This window comes from Macroventuria anomochaeta (genome assembly GCF_010093625.1).
Source record: "Macroventuria anomochaeta strain CBS 525.71 unplaced genomic scaffold BU25scaffold_2, whole genome shotgun sequence".
Taxonomy (NCBI): Eukaryota; Fungi; Ascomycota; class Dothideomycetes; order Pleosporales; family Didymellaceae; genus Macroventuria; species Macroventuria anomochaeta.
This window is the reverse complement of record NW_022985363.1, coordinates 175,832-197,741: the sequence shown is the minus strand read 5'-3', so window position 1 is coordinate 197,741 and position 21,910 is coordinate 175,832. Positions and strand designations below refer to the sequence as shown.

Genomic DNA, 21,910 nt, shown 5'->3' with positions numbered 1-21,910 from the left:
TGCTTTGGTATGTGTGAGACTCACTTCGAGGCAATCGGAAATTGGTGTTCAGCATCTCGGTTGGAGCTAACTATATACAACACATTCCAACCTTCGTCTCCCTTCCACACCCCTGAGACTCGTATCATCCTACAACTTGTGTCTACTGCTCGAATCGCTTCCACAGCAATCAGCGTGTCTTGTTCAGTCATCCAGTTCGATCCACGTACTACGCGTTCAAGTGCTTCGCCGCCCACTCGACGTGGTCATCCGCGAAAGAGGCCATGAAGTAGTAGCTGTGGTCGTAGTCGGGCTGCAGGCGAAGTTGGATGCCCTTGTCGTTGCCGGCCTGCTTGGCTGCCTCAATGAAGTTCTCTGGCAGCAGCTGCTTCTGCTTGTAGAAGTTGTCACCCGTGCCCTGCAATTGGTTAGCTTTCCTCAAGACAAGCATCGAAGAGGATACGCACGACATCGATGAGAATCTCGAGCGGCCCCTTCCACTGCTTGACAAGCTCTGTGGCATCGTGCTTCTTCCACTCCTCCTGGTCCTCGCCAAAGTATCCCTTGAACGCCTTCTGCCCCCAAGGTGCGTTGATGGGGTTCGCAACAGGTGCGAAAGCAGAGACGGACTTGTACTTTCCGGGGTTCTTCAGGAACAATGTCAAAGCACCATGTCCCCCCATGCTGTGACCTGTGATGCTGACCTTGCTCGAGTCGAGCTCCTTGAACTGTGAGAAGAGCGCCTCGGGAAGCTCCTTTGTAATGTACGAGTACATGTTGTAGCCCTTTGTCCACGGCTCCTTGGTTGCGTCGATGTAGAAACCAGCACCGGACCCAAAGTCGTAGGACTCGTCCTCACCCTCGATGTTCAGGCCCCCTAGTCGGCAAGTCAGTCAGGTACTGAGCCACCAATAGCAAGTAACGCACTGGGTGATGTGTCTGGGTATACAATGGCGATGCCGTGCTTGCTAGCACCGTGCTGGAAGAAGCCCTTCTCAGAGCAGTTGGCTGCCGTGCACGTGAGGCCGGACAGGTAGAACAGCACTGGGACCTTCGCGCCGGACTTCAATGCCTGGGGCGGCAGGAAGACATTGAGGGCCATGTCTGTATTGGTGCTCGACGACTTGTGCTTGAGCTGGAGCAGCTTGCCCCCGAAGGAAGCGATGGTGCCGGTGGTTTCGAAAGACATGATGGTTCGTCTGCTGTAGTATGGAAGGAAGGCGTGGTGGTGGAAGCGTGGTGTCACGGTATGCAGCGTCAATGGACGGAGCAAGGGCAGTTTTGAAGCTGTCTTCATCAGTGACGTTGGTGGGGTAAGAGGCCCCTCCACACGGGCAGCTTTAGGGCGGAATTGCCAGATTAAGATGTCGGGTCCGCACCCGGTGCACGTAGAGACGCGGACAAGACTTGGGGACTGCGCGAAACTCGGTTCTGATTCGGGAGGTATAGATGCGCAGCCACTCAAACGCCGAAGATGCCCCAGCGGACATTCAGTTTTCCTACCAAAAACTCCAAGCCCAATGCAGCCAAGACAAACACTCTCATTACCTTATATCAGCAGCTCCTCGCACGTCCAGTCCTCGTAGAAGCCGTCGGGCAGGTATCTTCGTACTACGAGGGGGATCTTCTTCTCGCGCAGCTCCTTGGCCGCAATCTGAAGGGGATCTGTCATGCCCTCGACGTCGATCAGGACGGGAGCGTTTCCACTGCACAGTTGTCAGCCTCAACTACCACACATATCGTCTGCCATAGTCTGGAGCCCACCTGATCTGCAGCGCCCTCGTACCCAACACACGCGCCTTCTCGTACTTTGTCATGTATGGCGTTGTCGTGCGGTTCTCGTTGGGGACCTTCTTCTCCTTCTCAGCATCGACTGAGTTTTTGACTTTGTCTTTCGAAGCAGCTGCAGCGCTTGCATCTCCTGATACTACGATGTTGTCGTCCACTTCTGGGTCCTCGCCGCCCTCAGCATCGTCGACGTCGTCCATGACTTCTGGTTCTGCTTCCTCATCGAAGTCGATGGCGCCGCCACTGCTTCAAGTCAGCGCCTGCCTTCTATGCCCTGCTGTTCCAGCTGCGCCAGTGCTGCGCAGTGCAAGCGAGCCATGCACGTACTCGTAACCGCCGTCATCAAAGCCACCGTCGTCGCCGCCGTAGTCAGACATGATCGCAGCCGAGGTATGTACGTGTGTGTGTAGATCGTAGGGAGTGGAAAGCGTGCGTCGTGGAGTTCGGGGAACTGGTGTTGTATCGTAGCATGTCAAAGAGGCAGCCGCAACAAAAAAGCTCCAATCGCGCGCCAATCATCTTGACGAGCTCCACACGCCAAGAGTTCGCCAAAACCCACTTTATTTTGCTACGCCATCCACGGACCTCCGCTCTGGATGCATTCACAGGCATTGCAATGGCTGTGAAACGCAAGACAGACGGCAGTGCTGCTACCGTGCCGCAGAAGAAGTCTCGCACCGGTATGCCTTCCTCCACAGTCATGGCGTCGCTTCCGCATGCTAACAGCACACAGTCCCTGCGGCGACTTCGCCTGATTTGGGCTGGGCCTCAGATGATTCGGCGGACCAGAAAGTGAACTTCACCGACAACGGTGCCCGGAGGGCAGACAGCGAGGCCCGCCGACAATGGCACTTCGTCTGCGAAGTTGACGGCTGCGGACAGCGCTTCAATCGACCATGCCGTCTCGAGTCACACATGCGCAGCCACAACAAGGAACGACCTTTCGCCTGTCGCGAAGTAGGCTGCGACAAGACGTTTCCTCGAAAAGACCACTTACAGCGACACTTGAAGAACGCCCACAGTGGATCGAACGACCAAGGAGCGCACGTGTGCGACTGGGAAGGTTGCGGGAAGACCTTCACATCGGCCGGTCGACTTCAGCGACACAAGGACGTCCACGAATCGAAGTTCTACTGCACCGAATACGCTCCATGCCAAGAGTCGTTCAGGAAAGAGACAGCGCTGGAGGCACACATCAAGAGCCAACATCTGGAGGTGAAGCCGTACCCATGCACCTTCGTTGATCCAGAGACGAATGAGAGGTGCACAAAGGGATACCAGACGGACAACGCACTACAAAAGCACATCTCCAAGGCCCATGGCACGGAGCAAGAGGAGGCACTATATTGCATGCTATGCGTTACCCCTGGTACCGGAGCGGAGGCCATGGAGACTGACTCTGGTACTACTACCATACCAAAGAACCCACTATCTTTCGCAACAGTGGAGCAATTGCACGACCACTCTGTCGAATGCCACCCCCCAGTATGCCCCGAATGCGGCCAAAGGTTCAAGAACGAAGCCAATCTCAAATCCCACACCGAAACCGTCCACAGCGACACCGCCGCCCGCTACCCGTGTCCCAAACCGCACTGCAGCGCTCTCTTCACGCGCAAGCACAATTTGACAGTGCATATCCAAACCGTACACGAGCATCAATTCAAATACCACTGCGTCCCCACCGCGGTAAACGACTCGAAACACGCCGATCTTGCTGGCTGGAACGGCGAGAACGCGTGCGGTCACTCATTCAAAGCAAAGTCCTCACTCGACAACCACATCCGCACCCACCACCTCGGGCAAGGAAATCGCAAAGAGCGCCGTCTCGCAGCGAAGAGCAGAAAGAAGGAGGACCCTTCTATGCTCACCCTCTTAACCGGCGTGGGCTACGAAAAAGAGCGCGAAATCCCCTGCATCAAATCGGACTGCGAGTTCCGCTTCCACCGCGACGTCGATCTGCGGCGACACCTGAAAGCAATACACAACATGAGCGAAGATGAAGCGAGCGCAGCGATTTTGGAGCGCGACGCAGCAGCCGGCGGACAGTTCTGGATCGGCGGTCTCAACCCTGGCGAAGAGCTGAGCCTGTTCGAGAGTGCAACGCCGAGTATGCCGCAGACGCCCATGCCGTACTTCACAGAGGGCGCTGCGCTGGGGGCTGACGGGAAGGCGATGGATGGGTACTTCGATCACCGCTTTGACCAGCTGAGTCTGTTCAATGAAGAGGCCGAGATGGATGCTGTGATGGGTCTGGCGGGTTTGGAGCCCGCTGCTGATGCGGGCGAGGGGCTGCAGTGGGACATGCTTGCCCCTGTTGAGCAGTACAATAGCATGGGCTAGGCGTCCGTTGGTGTTGCAAGGAGAAGGAGTCATGATCTGAATGCATAGTTAGCGATATAGATACCCCAGCGAGCGCAATGTCACAACGTATTCGAGTCAAATATTCTGTGTGGATTTGATTGTGCTATGGAAATTCAGTCTAGGAAGTATAGCGCGCGATCTCGCAGCGACCTTGGTATCTTTCTTCGTCTTCGTATGAACATGAACAAATGAAATAGCAACCGTCCCCGAACGCCATCCCATGCTTAACCAAAAACGCTCTGATGCCTGATCAGCCCATCGTAGATCATGAGCGATCCAGCGCATCTGTATGTCCACCTCTCAATCCCGCGGTGTAACCCACTCAGCCCGCTCTCTCGAATCCACCTTCGTCATCGAGCGTCCCCGCTCCGTCTCCTCACTCCCGTCCTCACTATCCACCACGCCCTCTTCCTCATACGCCTCTTCTTCCAGATCAACATCCTCCACAACCACCCTCACCTCACTCTTCCCATCCCTCCTCATCTCTCCCTCCCGCACCTCCAACAACCTCCCCAGATCCCTTCCAGGAACCATCATAAGCTCCTCACTGCATCCACGACAGATGCGTAGCTGACACCACGTACAGACAAACTTCTGATCCTTCTCATTCGCATGACAAATCATGCAGCCCATGGGCTGGAACACGTTATTCGACCACACGTTCGTTTTGTGTTGGGTGTAGCAGGAAAGTTGCGAGGCGGTGATGCGTGGGATTAGGTTGATGCAGAGAGGGATTGGCTGGCGTGTGAGCGGGATAAAGGGTGGTTCTGGGATGGAGGTGTAGGCAGAGGCTGAGCTTTCCTCGGGGAGAGTGGGTGCGAGTATGTGCGTGGAGAGCGAGGGATGCGTAGTGGCGAAGCTTGATTGCGATGTTGGGGCAGTTGAAGGTCGGATAGCCGGACTGGACTCGGGAGGGTCGAGGGACGTTGTTCGCAGGGGGAAGGCGGAGTGAGATGAGGGTGTTGGATCGGCGGTTGGGGGTGCAAGCTGTTTGGTCTCATCCCCCTGCTTCTGTTGCTCAATCTTCTTCTCATCAAGTTGCTGGGTTTCTTGCTGTCCATCCTTCTGCTTGAGCGAACCCTGCTGCTGTTCGCCAGGTCCCCCGTAACTAAACAGTCGGCGGTTCTCGGTTGGAGGTGGGAGAGGCTTCATGGGGGAGATTTCGTTGTCCATACGGATTTCGGGCTTCAAGGTTGGAGATGGAGTCATCTCAGGCGTGGCGGCCTCCTTTCGCATTGTTGGAATGGGGGGAGCGGGTCTTTGGGCCTACGTTTAGCCTGTCAGCTACTGATTTGACTATGTAGGGATGACAGATTTCTGACCTTGTAGTGTCAAGGCTACCGGAGAAACACGGGCGATGGGAAGGGGAGCTCAATAAGTACCTTCAGGATGTTGAAACCCGTGCTGCTCTTACCGCGGGTGTGAAGAGGTGACATCGGTTGCTTGGTACGAGGGTTTGATGGCAAGCCAACGCCCACAAGGGCCTTGCGGGGCGGCGAAGGTACAGATTTCTTCTCTGGTGGTGTGGGTGGTAGTTGGTTGCTGGCAGCAGCCTCCTTCCTGACTGGTATCTTGCTGGGTGCGGCGTTCGAGCTGGGAACGACGCCAACCTCCTGGTCAGCGCTTATCTTTCGAGGCGCGGACGTAGGAGCAGCAGCAGGTTTGTCACCACGGGGTCTATTGTGCAGCTCGAGCAAACTGACAAATTTCTTGACGCCTGCTCCAGGAACAGCCTTTCGCTTCACTGGTGGTGCAGCAGCAGCAGTTTCAGACTGACCCATGATCGAGGATCTGCCTTCGCTCTGAGAGTGGAATGAGTCGTTTCGCTCCAGCTCGCTTTTCGAAGGCTTGTGGCCCATAACCGCGGCTTGGACTTCCTTTCGCTTGATGGAGCGTTCAGGTGGCGGCGGTGGTAACTCTTTAGTATCGGGAACGACTGAGGATGGAAGTGGCTTTACTGGTGCGTAGACAATGGGAGTAGGCGGGATGTGGGCGGTTGCTCCGTTACTGACAAAAAGCTTGAGGGAAGGTGGTGTTCCGCTGCGAGAGAGGCTGCGTGATGTGATGCGCGTTCTGGGTGTTTGATCTAACGAGCCGTTGCGTGAGCCATGCGAGGAAATAGATGAATCATCGTCTTCTACTGGAAGTTAGCAATTGTGTTCTACGTGAGTGATGTACATTGCGTAACACTGCGCTGCTTGCTGCTGTTGCACATTGGAAAAAAAAAACCATAGCTTGGAAGTTATCATAGTCACCAGCTTCCGTTTGGTGAGGTCACGGTGAATGCTGACGCGTAAAAGTGATGCCAAGCCAGAGAGCTGAGTTATGCATACATCGGCACCCCTCAAATACCGCACGGTGACGAGAGTGTAGAACACAGCTTACCTCTCAATTGAAACTTGGTGTGCATTCGCTGAATAGCTTTTGCCTTTGGGTCTCTGAGGCTGTCTGTTCGCGGTGGAGGTGAGGGGAGCTCCTTGAACGCAGGTGCTAGACTCGACTTTGGCGACACGTCCTCTGCGTCGTAGGAGTCCCCGCATGTATAGTTGTCTAAGAGCTCGCTGACGACATCGTGTCGCGATGAAGGAGCGGCAAGGGTAACTCCTTGCTGGGCCATGACTTCAGTCATTATGTTGTAGTGAGCGTGTTGATAACTTCGGTGTGTCTATTGAAATGGCGATCGAAGGAAATGGTGTCGAATGACAGTGTGTCGAGGTTGGTGGTCGCTGACCGAAAAAAACGTGGGTATCAAAAAAGAGTGACTGAATGAATGCAGAAGATATGGTTCCTGGAACCAATTAATATCGCAAAAGAGCGAGAAATGACTGAATGATAGGAGGGAAGGAGAGTACGCGCAAGACGTTCGCGGCGAAGCTGGCCGTCTCAGGTAAGGAAAGAACATGGATTACGGGTGACAGACGAGCGACGGGCCCATCAAACACTCATGCGTTTGATGCCCTGTCAGGCTTCTTCCTGACCTGTCGCGAGATCGAGCTCCGCCCAAAGGCGGGTTATCCATGCAAGGGTGAAGGCATTAGAGATTTGAGGATGGTACCGAAGCCCCGCCGCCGCGGAAGCGGTCACTGATGCGGACAGTGTTAATAAACATTCAAGATGACGGCACGGAGTCTTTGAAGCCTCGAGCTTGCTGTTGCCATAAATTACGGGAAAGTAGGGAGTTGCGCATGTGCTGCATCTCGGTGATGCTGATGGAGAGCTGAGGCATTGCAGGCGTCAGGGTTCAGCAGCCCACGAAAGTATCCATGATTGAATGCACGTGACTGGGACGATCGTGTTTCAGAAAGCGCATCCCAGACTTCGACAACCCTATGAAAAGATGCCAGACCTCGCTAGCGGCCCACAACGAACGCGTTGACGTGTGACGTTCATGGATCGACTTCTTCGTCGGTCTTGACCGTGATGTGGCTTAGCTCTGGCCTGCTACTTCAGTCTGTTCGCTCGAAATATCCTCAAGGGAGTGGAGTGGAGCGAAATGACGATGATGCACACAGATTGCTTTATATCACTAGTGGAAGTGCAACGTTGTACGCGATTGCGGCAGATAGATTGTGTGAAATATACAGTATATTCCCAGGGTTATCGTGCAACAACCCTGGCCCTCTCGAAGACTGGATGTCCAATCGGAGGAAGCCAATGCCTATTGCGGCTTCAAAAATACTTTTTTTTTGGTAGTTGTGTCCAATCTCGTTCTGTGCGCGTGCAAATGTTTCCACACATTCCTCTCTATGCTGCCCAAGTACCTGAACGCCGGTACCTCTCCAAGACAGGGCTGGAGTGCCTCTCAAGCCAATGCTCCGCCTCCGCAACAAGTGATCCGCTCTAATGGGTATCCGCTGCCGGTCATGCGCCGGCTCAAAGGCAAAAGCAAACAAAAACAGACAAGCCCATACGCCGTCGCTAATGAGTGAAGGCCGTGGCCGTTCGTAAAGTCCATGACAAAGTAGGTACAAGAATGTTACAAAGAAGGCACATATGGTCCCTTTATTGGAAGAAATAGAGAACAAACATTAGAATTAGGGCGAGTGTCGGTGTAAACGATGCGCTCGATGTTGGTGCGGCAGCTCCCTTTAGTGGCGCGGCAGTGATGTTTATGAATTTTGACCCGCAGGATATGGAGAGCTGTTGCGCAGCTGAGGTGTACGTTTTGCTGAGTGGTTGCGTCGCGTTGTTAGCGAAGTTCGCGTAGATCGCCATGGTATCTTGCAGACACGAGTTGCAGGTGGGTCGCGAGCCTCCCGGAAGTTCCTGGCCAATGGGTAGGTAGAAAGGGTAACTATCGGTAGTCGAAGATGAGTTGCTCACTGCATTTGCAAAGCCTGGATCACCAAATCAGATAGGCTTTTCGTGACGCTGCGGACAACTTACAGTAATTTCCGTCATCGTCACGCAAGCAACTTGCCTGGTACGATGGTTTGTAGGCGACGAGTCCATTGTAGGCTTGTAACACAATTGGATTGTCGTTGTTGTAGTCCGTTTTGCAAGCTGTGTCGGACAATAGTTCTCGCGCAAAGCCGTTCAGTGTTGTTGTACATTGGGTCTCGTTGACAGCACATGTTGCTTCAAGTGTCTGAGTGATGCGAAAGAATGACTTCGACGCGTCGAAAAAGCCACTCGATGTCTGTACAGAATTAGCACAGGAGCCTTTGCTTCATCAATGTAGAAACACGCACCTGTAGCAGCAAAGAGAACGGGTGACAGTTGTTGAAGGCATCGCTTTTGAGCAACTGGTTCAAGTAAGTCGCACATGAGCTGGTAAAGTTGTTCGATAGGCCTGTGTCGAAAGGTTTTGGCACTTGGAAGTTCGCCGCAGAGCTGCTCGCAGCTGTCGCAAGGGACCGTTTGGAAGGTGGTGCGGAAAGCGTTCTGCTGGCATCTTCATTCGCGAGTACGGGAGGCATCAACAGTGGAATTACTGGTGGCGGACGGGTGTCGAGGTGCAATGACGATCCTTTCCACACGAGATCGTCGTCGACGATGGAGAGTCGATCACCATGTGGTTCTGTAGCGGTAACGGCGCCGAGCAGGGAACTCCAGGATAGTAATACGACGAGCACTGAGAGCAACGCGGATGGTAACGTCCTGCCGGTATATAAGGAGAAGATGCCGCGGCGCAATCTATTCTCGTGCTTCCTCTTTCGTACTGGATGGTGCGACAATGGGGCACGGTACATGATTGGTGACTCGCGTTCCGAGAATGGCTGGGACTCCATATTTTATGTTTCTTCAACAGTCTGATACTGCTATTATGGTTCACGAGGCTACCTCAGGATCACACAGAGCATGACCGTCTGCTGTGAAGGTCAAGAAGCAATCGTAGCGTTGACGCTGGATTGGCTGCTCTGACAAGATCCCCGCAGGCCGCCTGAAATGCTCCGAGTATTGGTTTGCGGATCCAGGAACGTGCAGCGGCGTGGGCACGTTAGCGATGACAACCAAAAGGAAGGAGAAAGCAGCGGCCTGCTTGTCGATGTCGATCGTCGCCTAAAGGAATAAGTTAGGACTGTTCCCCCGGTGTTCTTCGTTTGATTATCAGGCTCGAAAGTTTGTACCACGATGGGAACAGCCGTCCTTATGTTGAATATTGCCATGGAGCTTGCAGGGAGCCATAAGCCATCAATGCCAGCCAGCAGACATGGTAATAAAGCCACGCGCCGCCTCCTTGCGAACGAATTCCCACTGCTCGGCTCATGACTGGCATTGCGACTCGGTTGCTCGCCCTAAGGTGTTGAGACGGGTGCCGCTGATAGGCGGACGGGTAATTCGTTTAGGAAAGTCAATATGTCCTTGCCGCATCGAGTCGCTAAGTGGATTTGGCTGCTCTTCGGCAAGCTCCATGAGGCCAGAACCTTCGTAAGCTTGTCAGAACCTGCAGCCCTGCACGGCTTCGCTGCTCGATCTGTTGTCGTGCAGAGGGTCTTCGATAGTCTAGCGGCCCGTTGTAAGGTACGCAATGCATCTCCATCGCCGGGTTGAGGTCCGGTGAGCACAGGGAAAGAATTCACGTCCCCACACACGCTTCACGAGCATGAACATCTTGCTGCTGTTGAGCGACGGGAGGAACTCGAAAAGAAGGGCAGTGCTGAGCCGAATGGATTGACTGCCACTCGGCAGTGCAACTGACGGCTTCGGAGACACGTGCGATGCTGGAATGCTGCTGCCCACAGAGCAGGACCGTACCTTCCGCTTTGCCAAGCCGAAATTCGATAAACACCAGCGCCACCCTTCACCCCTCGATCCTCTCGCCAGCTGACGACGTCAGACACGGATACGAGTTAGGTTCTGGTCGTGCCGGACACTTCTCGATGGTTTGATGTGAGAAACGCCAGCGACCTGTCACTCTGCTCGACCAACCGTTGGTTGGAATCTGGACTATGGTCCTTTGTTCAGCTCTCGCGCCTGTTCTCGACAAGTCACTGATGGTGTGCAGCAACTCATCTTCCAACATCTGCCAATTGCGCTCGTTACTCACACTTTCTGCAATTGTCAATATTCTCTCGTCAGCGTACAGCAGCCATTTATGCAAGACAACACCGTCTTGCATGGGGATAGGCCTGAGCCTGTTGTTGCCCGCCAGTAACAGCTGCAAGCTGCGACAGCCTTTCGCGAAACAATGATGCCTTATCGCTTCTTCTTTCTAGAGTTCGGTAGGAGCTTACCGCGTTTTGCGTTCCTGAATTGCGGGGCATCGTAGCCTTATCTTCCTAAGGTACCCATCACGGAACCAAGCTGACTGTTCTCGACCAGCACACGTCTTCAGAGTTGAAGTCAAAGTCTCGCAAGTCATGGCAAAGAACTAAGCACCCACTTTTCCGCTACATCGCCGTATTCGTTCCATCGCATTCTTCGATTCTGATACAAATGAACGGGCAGGTATCTGTCATGCTCAATGTCCTCGCCCTGTAAGAGTCCGTCAAATCTTCCTTCCAGGTTGACCCTTCATCGTCATTCTAAGACTATCCTCGTTGCCACCTGGTGCAGCAACCCTTGCCGTTCCTCGGAGTCTCGCGGTAGGACAATGTCATCAAACTGTTGCATCCTGGACCCTTGATGAACCTAAACTGTTGCATTATGCAGATCGGAGGACCCTCCGAGGTGTTACTGCAGCTAACGACGTATCGGTTATTAAGCAGAAGCTGAGATGAGAGTGGAGGCTTGGATAGCCGTTGGAGGCTTTACATGGTGTAGGACTGGCATCGAAGGGAGCTGAAAGTATCTGCAGCATGCTCAACCATATCTCTGCATGAGGAGAGTACCCATGGATATACCTATTTGGTCATCACTCCATCTCAATGACTACTCACATCTTCGGCACGATACCTCGCAATCTTCGACAGAAGTACAAAACTTACAGCATGAGAAGGTCCTGCAAAGGATCGTCACAGTAAGTAAGCTTGACATAGGCGTTACAGATACTTGACACCATCAAGTATCTGACTTAGTCAGCTTTCGGTCAAGATCATCATGCGGGCTCTGACAAGAACTTGCTAAGATAGAAAGTGCTAACTCGAGGTATAGTTTCAGTACTTCTATCACTAGATCGTGCTGTATTCCGACTGTGGTTCAAGGATCCTCGCCATACATCCAACGTCCAATCTTTCATCAAAGCTACTATATACTCGAACAATTGCATTTCAAGGTAGACTTGCACGGCTCGTCCGACCATGACCAACCTCAGACATCTCCCCTTGCAGTATGAACGGCCGGCATCTACAAAGGTAGTGCCCGCTGTGCAGCCTCAAGCGTACTCTCCAAACTCGCGTTGAACGTAAATCTCTGGCCTGGATTGTATTTCAACACGGTGTTGATGATCCCTTCGAAGTACGGCGTATGCTTAGCTACAATCCTGATACCAAGCTGAATGTGATTCACATGTCAGCGATATAGTTCCCGGTCGTCTCGTTCTTGAGAAGGTTTGTATACTTACACTAACAAGTACCAGATCGTATTTGGTCATTTGTAACTCCTCCTGGAGGGCCGCGATGCCTGCCATAATAGGCGGCAAGAATAGATTTACCTTATAGCCAGCGTTGGTCATCGCCTCGACTCCTTTGTTTATGGCAGCATCTAGCTCGTGTGCTGTGGCATTCGGTGGGATATCGATTTCGGGATCCTATCCGCCTATGCCCATGAAGAGAACTGATGCCACGGCTGACGATATTTGAGGATCTGAATTGTTTAGAAGGGCGTTAGACTTGAATACAAAGCATGGTTGAAGAGATGCATCTGTGTTATGACGCAAGGCACCATCTTTGCAAAGTGTAAGTAAGCACTGCAAGCATGCGTGGTGATCTTCAGAGGTAGAACCATTGCAGCGATTCACAGGCTCGGGACATGCATCCAGGACGACGTGGCGTGCGCCTACTGCGCCTATGCGCTAAGGTGAGAAACAAGTCAGGTGAGAAACAAGTCAGGTGAGGAACAAGTCAGGTGACGAGGTAGATATCAGCCTTATCTGGTGGGTGATGGACAGATGTACAGGACTACTTATCTCCGGTCCTGGAGATACATGGGCCATCAACGTTCGACTTGCACGGATCATGTCCGATCTGATGGACATGTTTTGAACATATTTGAACACAGGCTCCGGTGGAGGCTTGGTTTACATGCTACCTTATAGTATTAGGCACCTCTACTCTACCTTTATGTCTGTCCGCTATACCTTCGCCGACGTCCCCTCGACCGCGACATCGTACGATCTGAATCGCTGCTCAAAACCTCTACAAGTGTCGTGCCAGAAGAGTTCGCAGTCCTTGATAACCTGTTAACGAGCATCTCGCCGCTCATATTTGCAAGTGCCTCGAGTTCAACAATCGAAGAGTGTGAGGACGGTGGAGCTGAAGAGTACGTAGAACACTGGGAAGAGGGATAGTAGCCTGTAGACGAAAATGCACCCGTAGTATTCGCAGTGCCATCGACCCCAGTCTCAGCAGCGTGTTGACTTAGACTCGAATCTAGCAGTCGATTATGTGTAGCCTGCAAAGATCTCCGGCTGTCGGGTGAGCTGGGTATTTGGATCGTTTGCGTGCTGACATCTATGTATTGTCGTCGCGATCTCCGTGCTGATTTATGAGCCTGTTTCCGAACTTGTCTCTTGATTTGCTTGCGAACCTGCTTCTGGGTCTGGTTGCGGAGGCCCCGGATTTGGAGGGCGGCGAGAAGAGAAACACAGATGTTGATCACGTTAATAGTGGTGATGAGGAGCATGAGGAAGAAGTCGATAGATATGTTGCTGAGTCTCGTTGTCATTATTGCGATCGTTAGTGTTCGAAAGATCTGTGGGGAAGTTGAGAGACTACATAGTTCTATCGGTTCTATTTTGAAGTGCGTATGTGATATATGGGCCTGTGATGTCCAAGGCAAAATCCCATAGACACTTCAAGATACACGTCACATGCAACGAGAAAGATGTGATATCAGCAGCGTCACAACTGGTGCTGGAATTGATTGCATTACTTTATTCAAATGCCTTTGGTAGGCGTGTCGAACTGTGTCGCTAAATCCAAGGTATATACAAGAATTGGCTGAATCAAGAATTTACTGTCCAGTGATGACGATGGTCAGGGCGTTGACCTGGGAGCAGACGAAGTCGTTGGGGCCGTTACCACCAGCGTGGCAGTAAGTGGGAACATCGCCAGTGGAGTACTTGCCCGCGAAAGGGCTAGTCTGATGGTAGATAGCAAGACCGTAGTCGGACTCCTGACCCTGGACAAGGCCGAAGCGGTAGTCGCTGGTGCCGCAGGTAACGACCTCGGAGGGCAGGCTGGGGACAGTGCCAATCTCGCAGGCGATATCAGTGACGTTGTTGCCAGAGAGCTTGAAGCCAGCTTTCTGGATGCCGTCGTTCTTGCGGAGGTAGAACTCGCTGATGTTAATGTTCTCGTACTTGGATGGGTCGGGGGCCGAGCCGCCGCAGTGTGCTGGGTTGGGGCAGCCGGTTGTCTGGGGAGCGGGGGCTGCGAGGGCAGCAGCGAAGAGAGCAGAGGCGACGGTGAAGAACTGCATCTTGGGATAAGTGTGGATTGGGAGTAGGTGGTTGAAAGAGTTTTTGGAGTGTTGAAGTGGACAGTTTGATGGGAGTGTGGCTGGATGATGATAGCAACAGTAGAAGAAAGAGCCTGTACTTATACCTTCTCGAAGACCATGCTTTCTCCTGATCGACGTCATTGTCAACAGTTCGTGTAGATTTCCGCTTGTTAGCCTCCCCCCCATCTTTCTTCCTGACCCTGCAGGGTTGCAGCCGAGTAGCTTCCATTCCTTCCACATGTAGCCTCGTATTTCTGGTAAACCCAGTCATGTTTCCTGCATTTAAGGGGTCGCTTGACTAATCGGTCCTTGATCGTCCAGTCTGAAACAGGCAACCTTAATGGTCTGCTGAATGCAAATGTACATAAAGAGCACCGCTGGTGTGCTCGATTGAGAAGGTGAATTATTTGCATGTCGCAAGGATGTCGACTTCCAGCTGGGACTGCAAAAGGTTTCAACACAGAAGCTTTGAGAACTACAACGACGTGCAGGGAAATGCATGGAAACACTCATTGCAGTTGTTCATGCCCATGCTGCTTAAATTAGGGACAGCAAGGCTGACAAGCTTTACGCAGGGATGATCCTGACCCGCACGCCACTTCCGCTCAGAACCGATCGAGTGCCGCCGAGGGTCACATTATGTAAATTGAAGGTGGCTTGTTGAAGTGTTTGTTCTGTGACGATCGGTATGCGTGAATTACTCGCGTGCAGAAAGGGTGTGGAGCTGCAGAAGATAAGGTCGTGTCGCTTGTTGCATGACGAGCTCAAAGATCAACAAGGTTAAACAGACGACAGCTTCTACATCGATTCTCTGCGAGGTGTGATGTTTCGCGTTGTAGGCCTCCAGAACAAAGTCAGTTAACAGCCTCGTTCTGAGGGAGAAACGGCTTCTTCTCAATGCGCGCGGTGATGTCATAGCTCCACTGCGCAACAACCACCTCCATGAACGGTGCGACAAGAGAGCTCGTATTCACGAGGTTGGTGCTTCGGTCTATCCACCCGATAGATCTTCATTGTTTGTGGACATTGACGTGGTTTTGAGAGCCACAACCAGATGGTGTTTCCTCGATAACACGCCCAGTTTATTAAGAACAGATCAATTAGCAGGTTTGTGGGTGTACCATATGCGATGACTCTATTCTCGCCCATCCTTTGTTGTTTCATTGTTTCCTGCTTTTCAACTCCGCTTAAGAAGACCACACAATCAAACTCGCAGTCGCAGGAGGTATCCATTGACGAGATGGGAGTTCGTCATGGCGGGAAAGCTCAGCGCCGTGATTACCACCGGAGGTCCAACATTGCAGACGGGCCATGCAAGAAGACGTACACCAGGCTAGAGACCCTCACAAGGACTTACAAGTGAGAGCGCTGTTGTAGCAGGCATGAAGGTAGCAGCACGCAGTGTGGTCGTGGCGCAAACGTTGACATCGAGACACTCCGCTCAGGAGAAGGATCACGAGGAACCATTGTACGCGGATCTGTCCGATTACGAGGTGTACAGACGCCCTGGTTCCGAATTTGAGAAGCCTCTTGCTCACGAGCTGACAAGCTTGCATCGATTGCACGACAAAGGAGTGAACTTACAATTCGATGGTTTAACATCATACGGAAATTCGTGCTACTTCGTCGAGGCTCTTCCGGTAGAGAAACTTCGAATCGACGGGCATGAAAGCGAAGATTCCATGATCAGTGTGTGCATTCAGAGTACACTGAGAGACAAGGACAAAGCTTACAGCTTTTAGTTACAGTTGCGCGAACCTTTTCGCGCTTACGTCCGCTTCCATGAGCCTTTCTCGTGGATTGCTTCATTCACCAAAACTCGTCATCGATGATTTGGCCAGAGTGCAGTGTTCAGAAAATGAAGGGGACCGGGTCATCGCCAACAGTTTGGTTACGCCACCAGAGACAGGCGATTCCTTACTCACGACACCGCTCACTCCTCATCATGAACTTGAGTTGGACGACAACTAATTTATTCAACGCCACTGAATCACAGCAGAGGAGAGTACGAAACTCCCCTCTATAAACGAAGCCACTGGACATGACACTAGCATGGAGTCCGTACAGAGCCGTTCATCTCGATCATTACGAAAACGAGCAAGATCGGACGCCGACCCTCAAGCATCGCCCAGGGGGAGAAGATACGAACTGGGAATGCAAAAATGTTGCAAGAGACCGAACAACACGCTCAACATCTCGAATACCATACAGCCAGAGAGCGTCTAGCATTCTCTGTACCATGAAGAAGAGGAAGCGCAGAGTCAGCCACCGAGACGTCAACTCTCTTGAGGAGTGCATTGTGTTGCCGCGCGAAGCGCGAACCACACTCACGAGAACATCCACACTAGCACCAGTCAGCTCATCGAGGCGTACCACAATGTCACGGCTCAGAGAATCATCCATCGACCAGCAAACTCCTGTGCAGCGTATCAGCAGCTGTTAAAAACTGCCAACCCAGAAAGTCATCGATGAAACTGCTGCCGCCAACTCTTGCCTTCATTGGAGAGTACGCAATACGTGGCCTAATTCATCAACTATAGTTCGAGCCAGCCTATCACCGCTCAGCATCCAGCGAATCAGCAAGCGCAAGATGACCCCAACGCAAAAGGTCTCCGATGGAGCTGCTCTTGACATGCTTCGCAACCAGGTAGTCACCTCGCTGATTCGAAGTTTCCAACGAACGTCTTCGGCTAATGGTACAGGCAGCGTTGATCAGTAGTCCGAGAACAGTGAAGAGGCACGCACTATTCAGATTCGGCGGTCGAGACTGCTTCAACGTCCTCAAGCGAGGTTGTGGAAGATGAGGGCTTGTGGGATCATCGCCTGAGGTACACAGACGCAGACACCTGAATGCGATGGGATAGTCTGAGTTTGTGGTGAATCGCAATCAGATAAGCGAATATCAAAAGCACTCAACAGGCAAGGCACGGTTAGGTGGACCCAGACAATTGTAATGTGAAGAGCTCGACACTGCAACTATAACCGATGTAAAACGCTTTTCGAGTCGGCGATGCGACCATGGGTATATAGCATATACAAACATAGCAATGCCACTCAAGACGACCTAACCCAACCTGAACGCGACACGCTGGACATGACAAAAGAAATCGTGGAGAACAGTCATGATGAAAGAGTAAAAGCGAAAAAGCAATCAGAATGCGTAGAACCGCTTCAAGATGGACACACGACTGCGTGTTTTCTCCGCACTAACGCGCTTCCCAGACTCCTTCGAGGGCGAAGATATCGTAGTGAAGAGTCCGTGCTCACGATGGCTGGCACTGCGTGAAGGCGCCTTCGAGATGGGAAGATCGGCATATGTGAGCTCGGAGTTTGTGGAGTGTTTTATGGAGTGGGAGGATGTATTTTTTGGCGCTCCCGGAGAGAGATGAAAGTATAAGGACTGCAAGTTGATGCTCGGGCTCAGCGGCGGTGAGATGGGAGGAGAGAGTGCCATGCCGATCGTTGTGTCTGTGATTGGGGGCCGGAAGGCTGGGTGGATGTGGTCGAAGTTCGTTGCTTGTGGAGTATCATCGTGGAAGCGGAATGCTTGCATGCGTGAGGTGGATGGCTGTGGTGGCTGTGAGGCAGGTGAATTTGTCTTGACCAGTGATCGTGTTCGAGGAGTGGGCACTGGCGTGCTGTCGACGGATACGAAGCCGCCCAAAAGTCCGCTGTCTTCTACCGTGATACTGTGTCGTTCTTTGTAATCGCCATCTGCACTGGACTCTGAAGACATTGTGCTTGACTCGCTCCATACCTGGCTACCATGCGAGCTCGTGCTATCGGAGCGACTCATATCTGTCTGATCGCTAGTAGCCACGGAACCGAGATATTGTTCGAGATGAGCTGCATCTAGAAGTGGGGTTCGCTGACGCGCGTGACGACGAACTTTGTTCAACGACGATGTTCGCTCTTGTAGGATGGGAGGTGGCTGGGGCCTGATCCATGATTTCTCAGGACCAGCACCTTCTGGCAGGATAGATGCCGAAGAGCGGTGAGACTCATTCATAGACGCACTAAGCGATAGGCCCTGGACGGGTGAACTTGTAGTGGCTTCGTTCAGCCCATTCCCGTACCCGTGGACGATGATCTCGCAGTGGTGGGTAGGCTTGAGCTTCAAGCTGTTCCGTCGCGAGCTTCGTCCAGACAATGAGATTGACCCAAATGATCGACTGGGTGGGTATGAGACAGGCGTAGAGATTCTGAGTGGTGCTGGTACCTCGACAGAACCACGCCGACTTGACGTTTGGGAAGAGAAGTAGTCTTCCCTGTGGCAGTCGGGTTGGATGGAAGTGAAGTCAAATTGCGAACTGTTGATATGTTCGTCAATTGCTTGAGGTACGTTCACTGCGGAGACAGGTGAAGTAGTTGTAGTAACTGAAGGCGTAGATATTTGCGAGCCGCCAGGCCATGATGACTGCTCTGGTAGGAGACAGCAGAGAGGATAGTCGGCAGTCTCCGCGTCCCGGACCTCCTTGGGGGCTCGCAATGCTGATACCAAGTACTGTAATGTGCCATAGATAAGAAGCCATCTGACTTTCCGCGCATCGACAACAGAGACCTTTTCGTCGCGCTGGTGGAGTGTTGAGCTATACGTTCGTTCAAAATGCGCATACTCCTGTACGATGTTCGAGCTGGTGACTGCCGCATCTTGTGTGTTGGTTGCTGCCGCCAGTGTAGCACTTATAGTCTGAACGGGGTTAGCCTTGTTGCGCTGAGACGCCAATGTTAATTGTTGGAGAGCTTTCTGAGACTCCATCTTCTTCGTTGGGTCCGCGTAATTTGGTACTAGCGGCAATGGATGTGGTTGCGACGTGAACTTGTGACGCTTGTCGAAGCTGTCAACATTCTGCAGAACGCATATGCCTCCGCTTGCTGGTCCCTGCAGAGCAAAGTCGGTAGACGAGTTCGTGTCGACGAGGTAGTCGTACAGATTCTGGAAGTCGAAGTACATCGACTTGTACAGTGCTTTTGGAAAAGCGGAACCCCTTGGAGGCGGCCAGTATCCAAACTTCTTGACGTAGAAGCTATGTAGAAATCGGCGAAAGCGGTTTAAATGGCTTCTGGCTCCTGGTGTAAGGCCAAGGCAAACAGCGGAGAGATCCTCCTCCAGGAATTTGCTCAATGCAGCGGTCACTTGACCAAGGTGGATGTCTACCTCGAGGAAGGCACGTGTTATGAGGGCCTTGGTCAGCCTTGAGGTGGCCTAGGCAGAAGTTAGCTAGTGGATGAGGACAATAGAATGTTAACGTACAACATATTCTGGACTAAGTGACAGACTTTCGTTCATCCCGACGCAGTGAGCGAAAGCATCGATCCAGGCATGTCTGAGTTTGTATGTCTCAGCATAGAACAGACTGGCAAGCGCATAATCAGTACACTCGGAAAAGTCACGGTATCCTTGATCCTCAGCGTATTGCAAGAAATCCTGGTGGTTGTCGACGAGTCCGGATCGGAACAGTTGTAATCTTTCTTGCAGGTCGACAAAGGTTTGACCCATGTGGTAGCCCACCAGAGGCTTTCCAAGAAGGAACGCGAAGAAGTTCCGTGTCGTGACGTGCCATTTGAAATAATCTTGGCGGGAAGTGTCAGTAGGAGCCGGGATGAACAGGTTGACGACGCCCAATTCACGGCTTGGTAGGATCAGTGAGCTGGACATGCTCAGCAGTTGTTGCGACTCTGAGCCATCCCGAGATGCAATCTCTGCGTAACAGATGTTGAGTATAGAGCTGCATTTCTTCTGTCGCAGAGCTCTGAAAGGGATGCAAAAGGATGGACCACGACGCGATGCTCCTTGCGCATAGAGATGTACATAACAGTCGCCGTCTTCGACCCATAGTTCGGTATCCTTCGCAAAGTCAGTAAAAGATAAATCCGACTGTCAATAAGTACTTACCCTCCGCAGACCATCCCAATCACTGACAGTACGGGTCATCCCCGACCATCGTTGCACTTTCTCGACAGCCATTGGGTTTTGAGCAGCTGTTGCACAGCTGACTGAACATCGAATTGATAAACGAGAACTGGTAGTGTTGTTCAAGACTCGACCAGCTACACTAACATTTTCTAACAGTCCGATAGGAAGAACGTCATCAGTAATGAGGCTCGGGCGCCGTCCTGAAGGTTGCCTGCCGCGCGGGGACGGTCCTTTTTTATCTGACGTAGTCCTAGGGGAGGCGATTCTTGAGATCTGGGGATGCTTGGTGTCTTCCGCGGCAGGGCTGTTCGAAAGACTCAAAGACGGGCAGCCATCAGAGATTGAAAATTGGGGCTCGAATGGCGATTCAGTCGAGGCCATGGCGCTTAAGTAGAACCTGGAAAGCCTACAGTGCGGCACGTTCTACGAGCAGGGGTATGAAAGAATTTGTGGCATCGAGTTACCTAGCTTGCGGGCTGAAGTGGGACAGCGAAGCTTTGTACAACCGCCATGCCTAGGATCCCAGCTCAATACATATACAGGCGAGATAGAGTACAAGCTCTAATTAGCGCGGGCCCTCAATGATGAGGCTGCATCTTGAACAACCAGGGCCAGCGAGTGCAGGAGCTGATCTGCCGCCAAGCGTGGAAACCAGGCCAGTCGGAGGCTTGTGGCTTGCGCTTGCCCGCTCCGAGACTCTGGGCCTCGCTCAGCTATCAAGAGGCTAGCTGGATCATGCTCACGCCTGCAGTTGTAGAGACGCGTTCTAAAGCTCGGCTGAGCTATCCAGTCTTCGGCCTTCAAGTTGATGTGTTTATAAGATGCTTGATGATGATAAGGTGATCCTGAGATGCTGTTAGATGCTCTATCGCAAGATACACGATGAGTAGCGCAGAGCTTCGTCATAGATGACAGCAGTGAACTTGGAAATGTCGGCATCAAAAGGTGCCGCCTGCAGATCCGGGATCACCGCTAGACAAGGGTCCTGGTCCCGCTTTCCGTGTGGGTGAGCTGGACTTCTTGTAGACCGTGAAGGTACTCCCAGCTGAGCCTCTGGCGTTCCCTTCACTTCTGACTTCTTTAACGAGTGACGGTTGGAGCCCCTTCGTCCCTAAATGGCGATGAGAGCTTGCTAAGCTTGCTCTCACGAACCCAAAAAGCGAAGATCGATTCATTGGTGGACTGCGCGCCGCTTTAGTGGGGCCGCAAGTGTAAATCTCTCGGCTCTCCACCTCCAGCAGTTGCATCATGCATCACGACACCATCCACCGTGGTATCCATCTATCTGCAATTTTGGTCGATATCACCGTTGCTAACGTGTTTGTCTGACTCCGTCAACGTTGGGACCCACAGTTCGCGCAGAGACGAACTAGTAGCGCCCATCAGGCACGGATCGTGCACTGTGGCCGAGCAGCTTCACCAAGACATCCAAGACAAGATGCTGTGGAGCAGTGTCTCAAATCTCGAATTTGGAGTCAGAGGAGCACAGCATGTGTTTTTGGAACGATGCACATCTGCAACCGGCCTTTAAGCAGCATGTCATCTTCCGGAGCCAATTGCTTGATAAGAAAGTTCCACTGCTCCTGCAGGGCAATCCGGCTCGAACGCAGTCTTCCGCCGTCACGCTCACATCCGTACAACCCTTTCCGTGACGCAAGAGAAAAAGCCGCCGCTGCAAGACCACGTCTCTCTGCACCTTATGTCGCCGACTCAACCGACCACGCAATTCAGGACTTAGCAACGACACTCAGTGCTTCAAAGTATCATCACAGTGCAATTCCTGCAGTCTACCGGGTGTTACACGCGCTGTCCCAACATGAT

At 52.4% G+C, this 21,910-nt stretch overlaps 9 protein-coding genes across 9 annotated transcripts; 1 reads left to right on the top strand and 8 right to left on the bottom strand.

Moving 5' to 3' along the window:
- Positions 1 to 129: 129 nt before the first annotated feature.
- BU25DRAFT_427440 (S-formylglutathione hydrol) lies at positions 130 to 1,168 on the bottom strand (the record flags this gene model as incomplete). Its single annotated transcript, XM_033708443.1, has 4 exons — positions 130 to 157; positions 210 to 397; positions 447 to 856; positions 907 to 1,168. The coding sequence occupies 4 exons, from the start codon at positions 1,166 to 1,168 to the stop codon at positions 130 to 132; spliced, it is 888 nt and encodes a 295-aa protein (XP_033566752.1).
- A 228-nt stretch (positions 1,169 to 1,396) lies between these two features.
- BU25DRAFT_357075 (DNA-directed RNA polymerases I) lies at positions 1,397 to 2,144 on the bottom strand (the record flags this gene model as incomplete). The annotated part of the gene is made up of 3 exons (XM_033703563.1): positions 1,397 to 1,685; positions 1,744 to 2,013; positions 2,095 to 2,144. The coding sequence occupies 3 exons, from the start codon at positions 2,142 to 2,144 to the stop codon at positions 1,529 to 1,531; spliced, it is 477 nt and encodes a 158-aa protein (XP_033566751.1). The 3' UTR covers positions 1,397 to 1,528.
- Positions 2,145 to 2,383: 239 nt separating this feature from the next.
- Positions 2,384 to 4,107, top strand: BU25DRAFT_453771 (uncharacterized protein; the record flags this gene model as incomplete). Its single annotated transcript, XM_033709820.1, has 2 exons — positions 2,384 to 2,447; positions 2,501 to 4,107. The coding sequence occupies 2 exons, from the start codon at positions 2,384 to 2,386 to the stop codon at positions 4,105 to 4,107; spliced, it is 1,671 nt and encodes a 556-aa protein (XP_033566750.1).
- A 321-nt stretch (positions 4,108 to 4,428) lies between these two features.
- BU25DRAFT_417183 (uncharacterized protein) lies at positions 4,429 to 6,757 on the bottom strand (the record flags this gene model as incomplete). Its single annotated transcript, XM_033707784.1, has 3 exons — positions 4,429 to 5,394; positions 5,511 to 6,265; positions 6,514 to 6,757. 3 exons carry the CDS (start codon positions 6,755 to 6,757, stop codon positions 4,429 to 4,431), a joined length of 1,965 nt encoding a protein of 654 aa, XP_033566749.1.
- Positions 6,758 to 8,130: 1,373 nt separating this feature from the next.
- BU25DRAFT_330259 (uncharacterized protein) lies at positions 8,131 to 9,320 on the bottom strand (the record flags this gene model as incomplete). Its single annotated transcript, XM_033702347.1, has 3 exons — positions 8,131 to 8,465; positions 8,515 to 8,767; positions 8,820 to 9,320. 3 exons carry the CDS (start codon positions 9,318 to 9,320, stop codon positions 8,131 to 8,133), a joined length of 1,089 nt encoding a protein of 362 aa, XP_033566748.1.
- A 2,313-nt stretch (positions 9,321 to 11,633) lies between these two features.
- BU25DRAFT_405884 (uncharacterized protein) lies at positions 11,634 to 12,466 on the bottom strand. The gene is made up of 2 exons (XM_033705154.1): positions 12,074 to 12,466; positions 11,634 to 12,003 (listed from the first exon to the last, which is right to left on the bottom strand). Exons 1-2 carry the CDS (start codon positions 12,182 to 12,184, stop codon positions 11,857 to 11,859), a joined length of 258 nt encoding a protein of 85 aa, XP_033566747.1. The 5' UTR covers positions 12,185 to 12,466; the 3' UTR covers positions 11,634 to 11,856.
- A 154-nt stretch (positions 12,467 to 12,620) lies between these two features.
- On the bottom strand, positions 12,621 to 13,539 carry BU25DRAFT_76882 (uncharacterized protein). The gene has a single exon (XM_033712103.1). The coding sequence runs from the start codon at positions 13,393 to 13,395 to the stop codon at positions 12,790 to 12,792; it is 606 nt and encodes a 201-aa protein (XP_033566746.1). The 5' UTR covers positions 13,396 to 13,539; the 3' UTR covers positions 12,621 to 12,789.
- Positions 13,540 to 13,692: 153 nt separating this feature from the next.
- BU25DRAFT_315857 (uncharacterized protein) lies at positions 13,693 to 14,151 on the bottom strand (the record flags this gene model as incomplete). The annotated part of the gene is made up of 1 exon (XM_033702193.1): positions 13,693 to 14,151. A coding segment is annotated over one exon (459 nt), but the record flags the coding sequence as incomplete, so codon positions are not given.
- Positions 14,152 to 17,118: 2,967 nt separating this feature from the next.
- On the bottom strand, positions 17,119 to 20,584 carry BU25DRAFT_357064 (uncharacterized protein). The gene is made up of 3 exons (XM_033703562.1): positions 20,069 to 20,584; positions 19,427 to 20,020; positions 17,119 to 19,378 (listed from the first exon to the last, which is right to left on the bottom strand). The coding sequence occupies exons 1-3, from the start codon at positions 20,468 to 20,470 to the stop codon at positions 17,324 to 17,326; spliced, it is 3,051 nt and encodes a 1,016-aa protein (XP_033566744.1). The 5' UTR covers positions 20,471 to 20,584; the 3' UTR covers positions 17,119 to 17,323.
- Between the last annotated feature and the right edge of the window lie 1,326 nt (positions 20,585 to 21,910).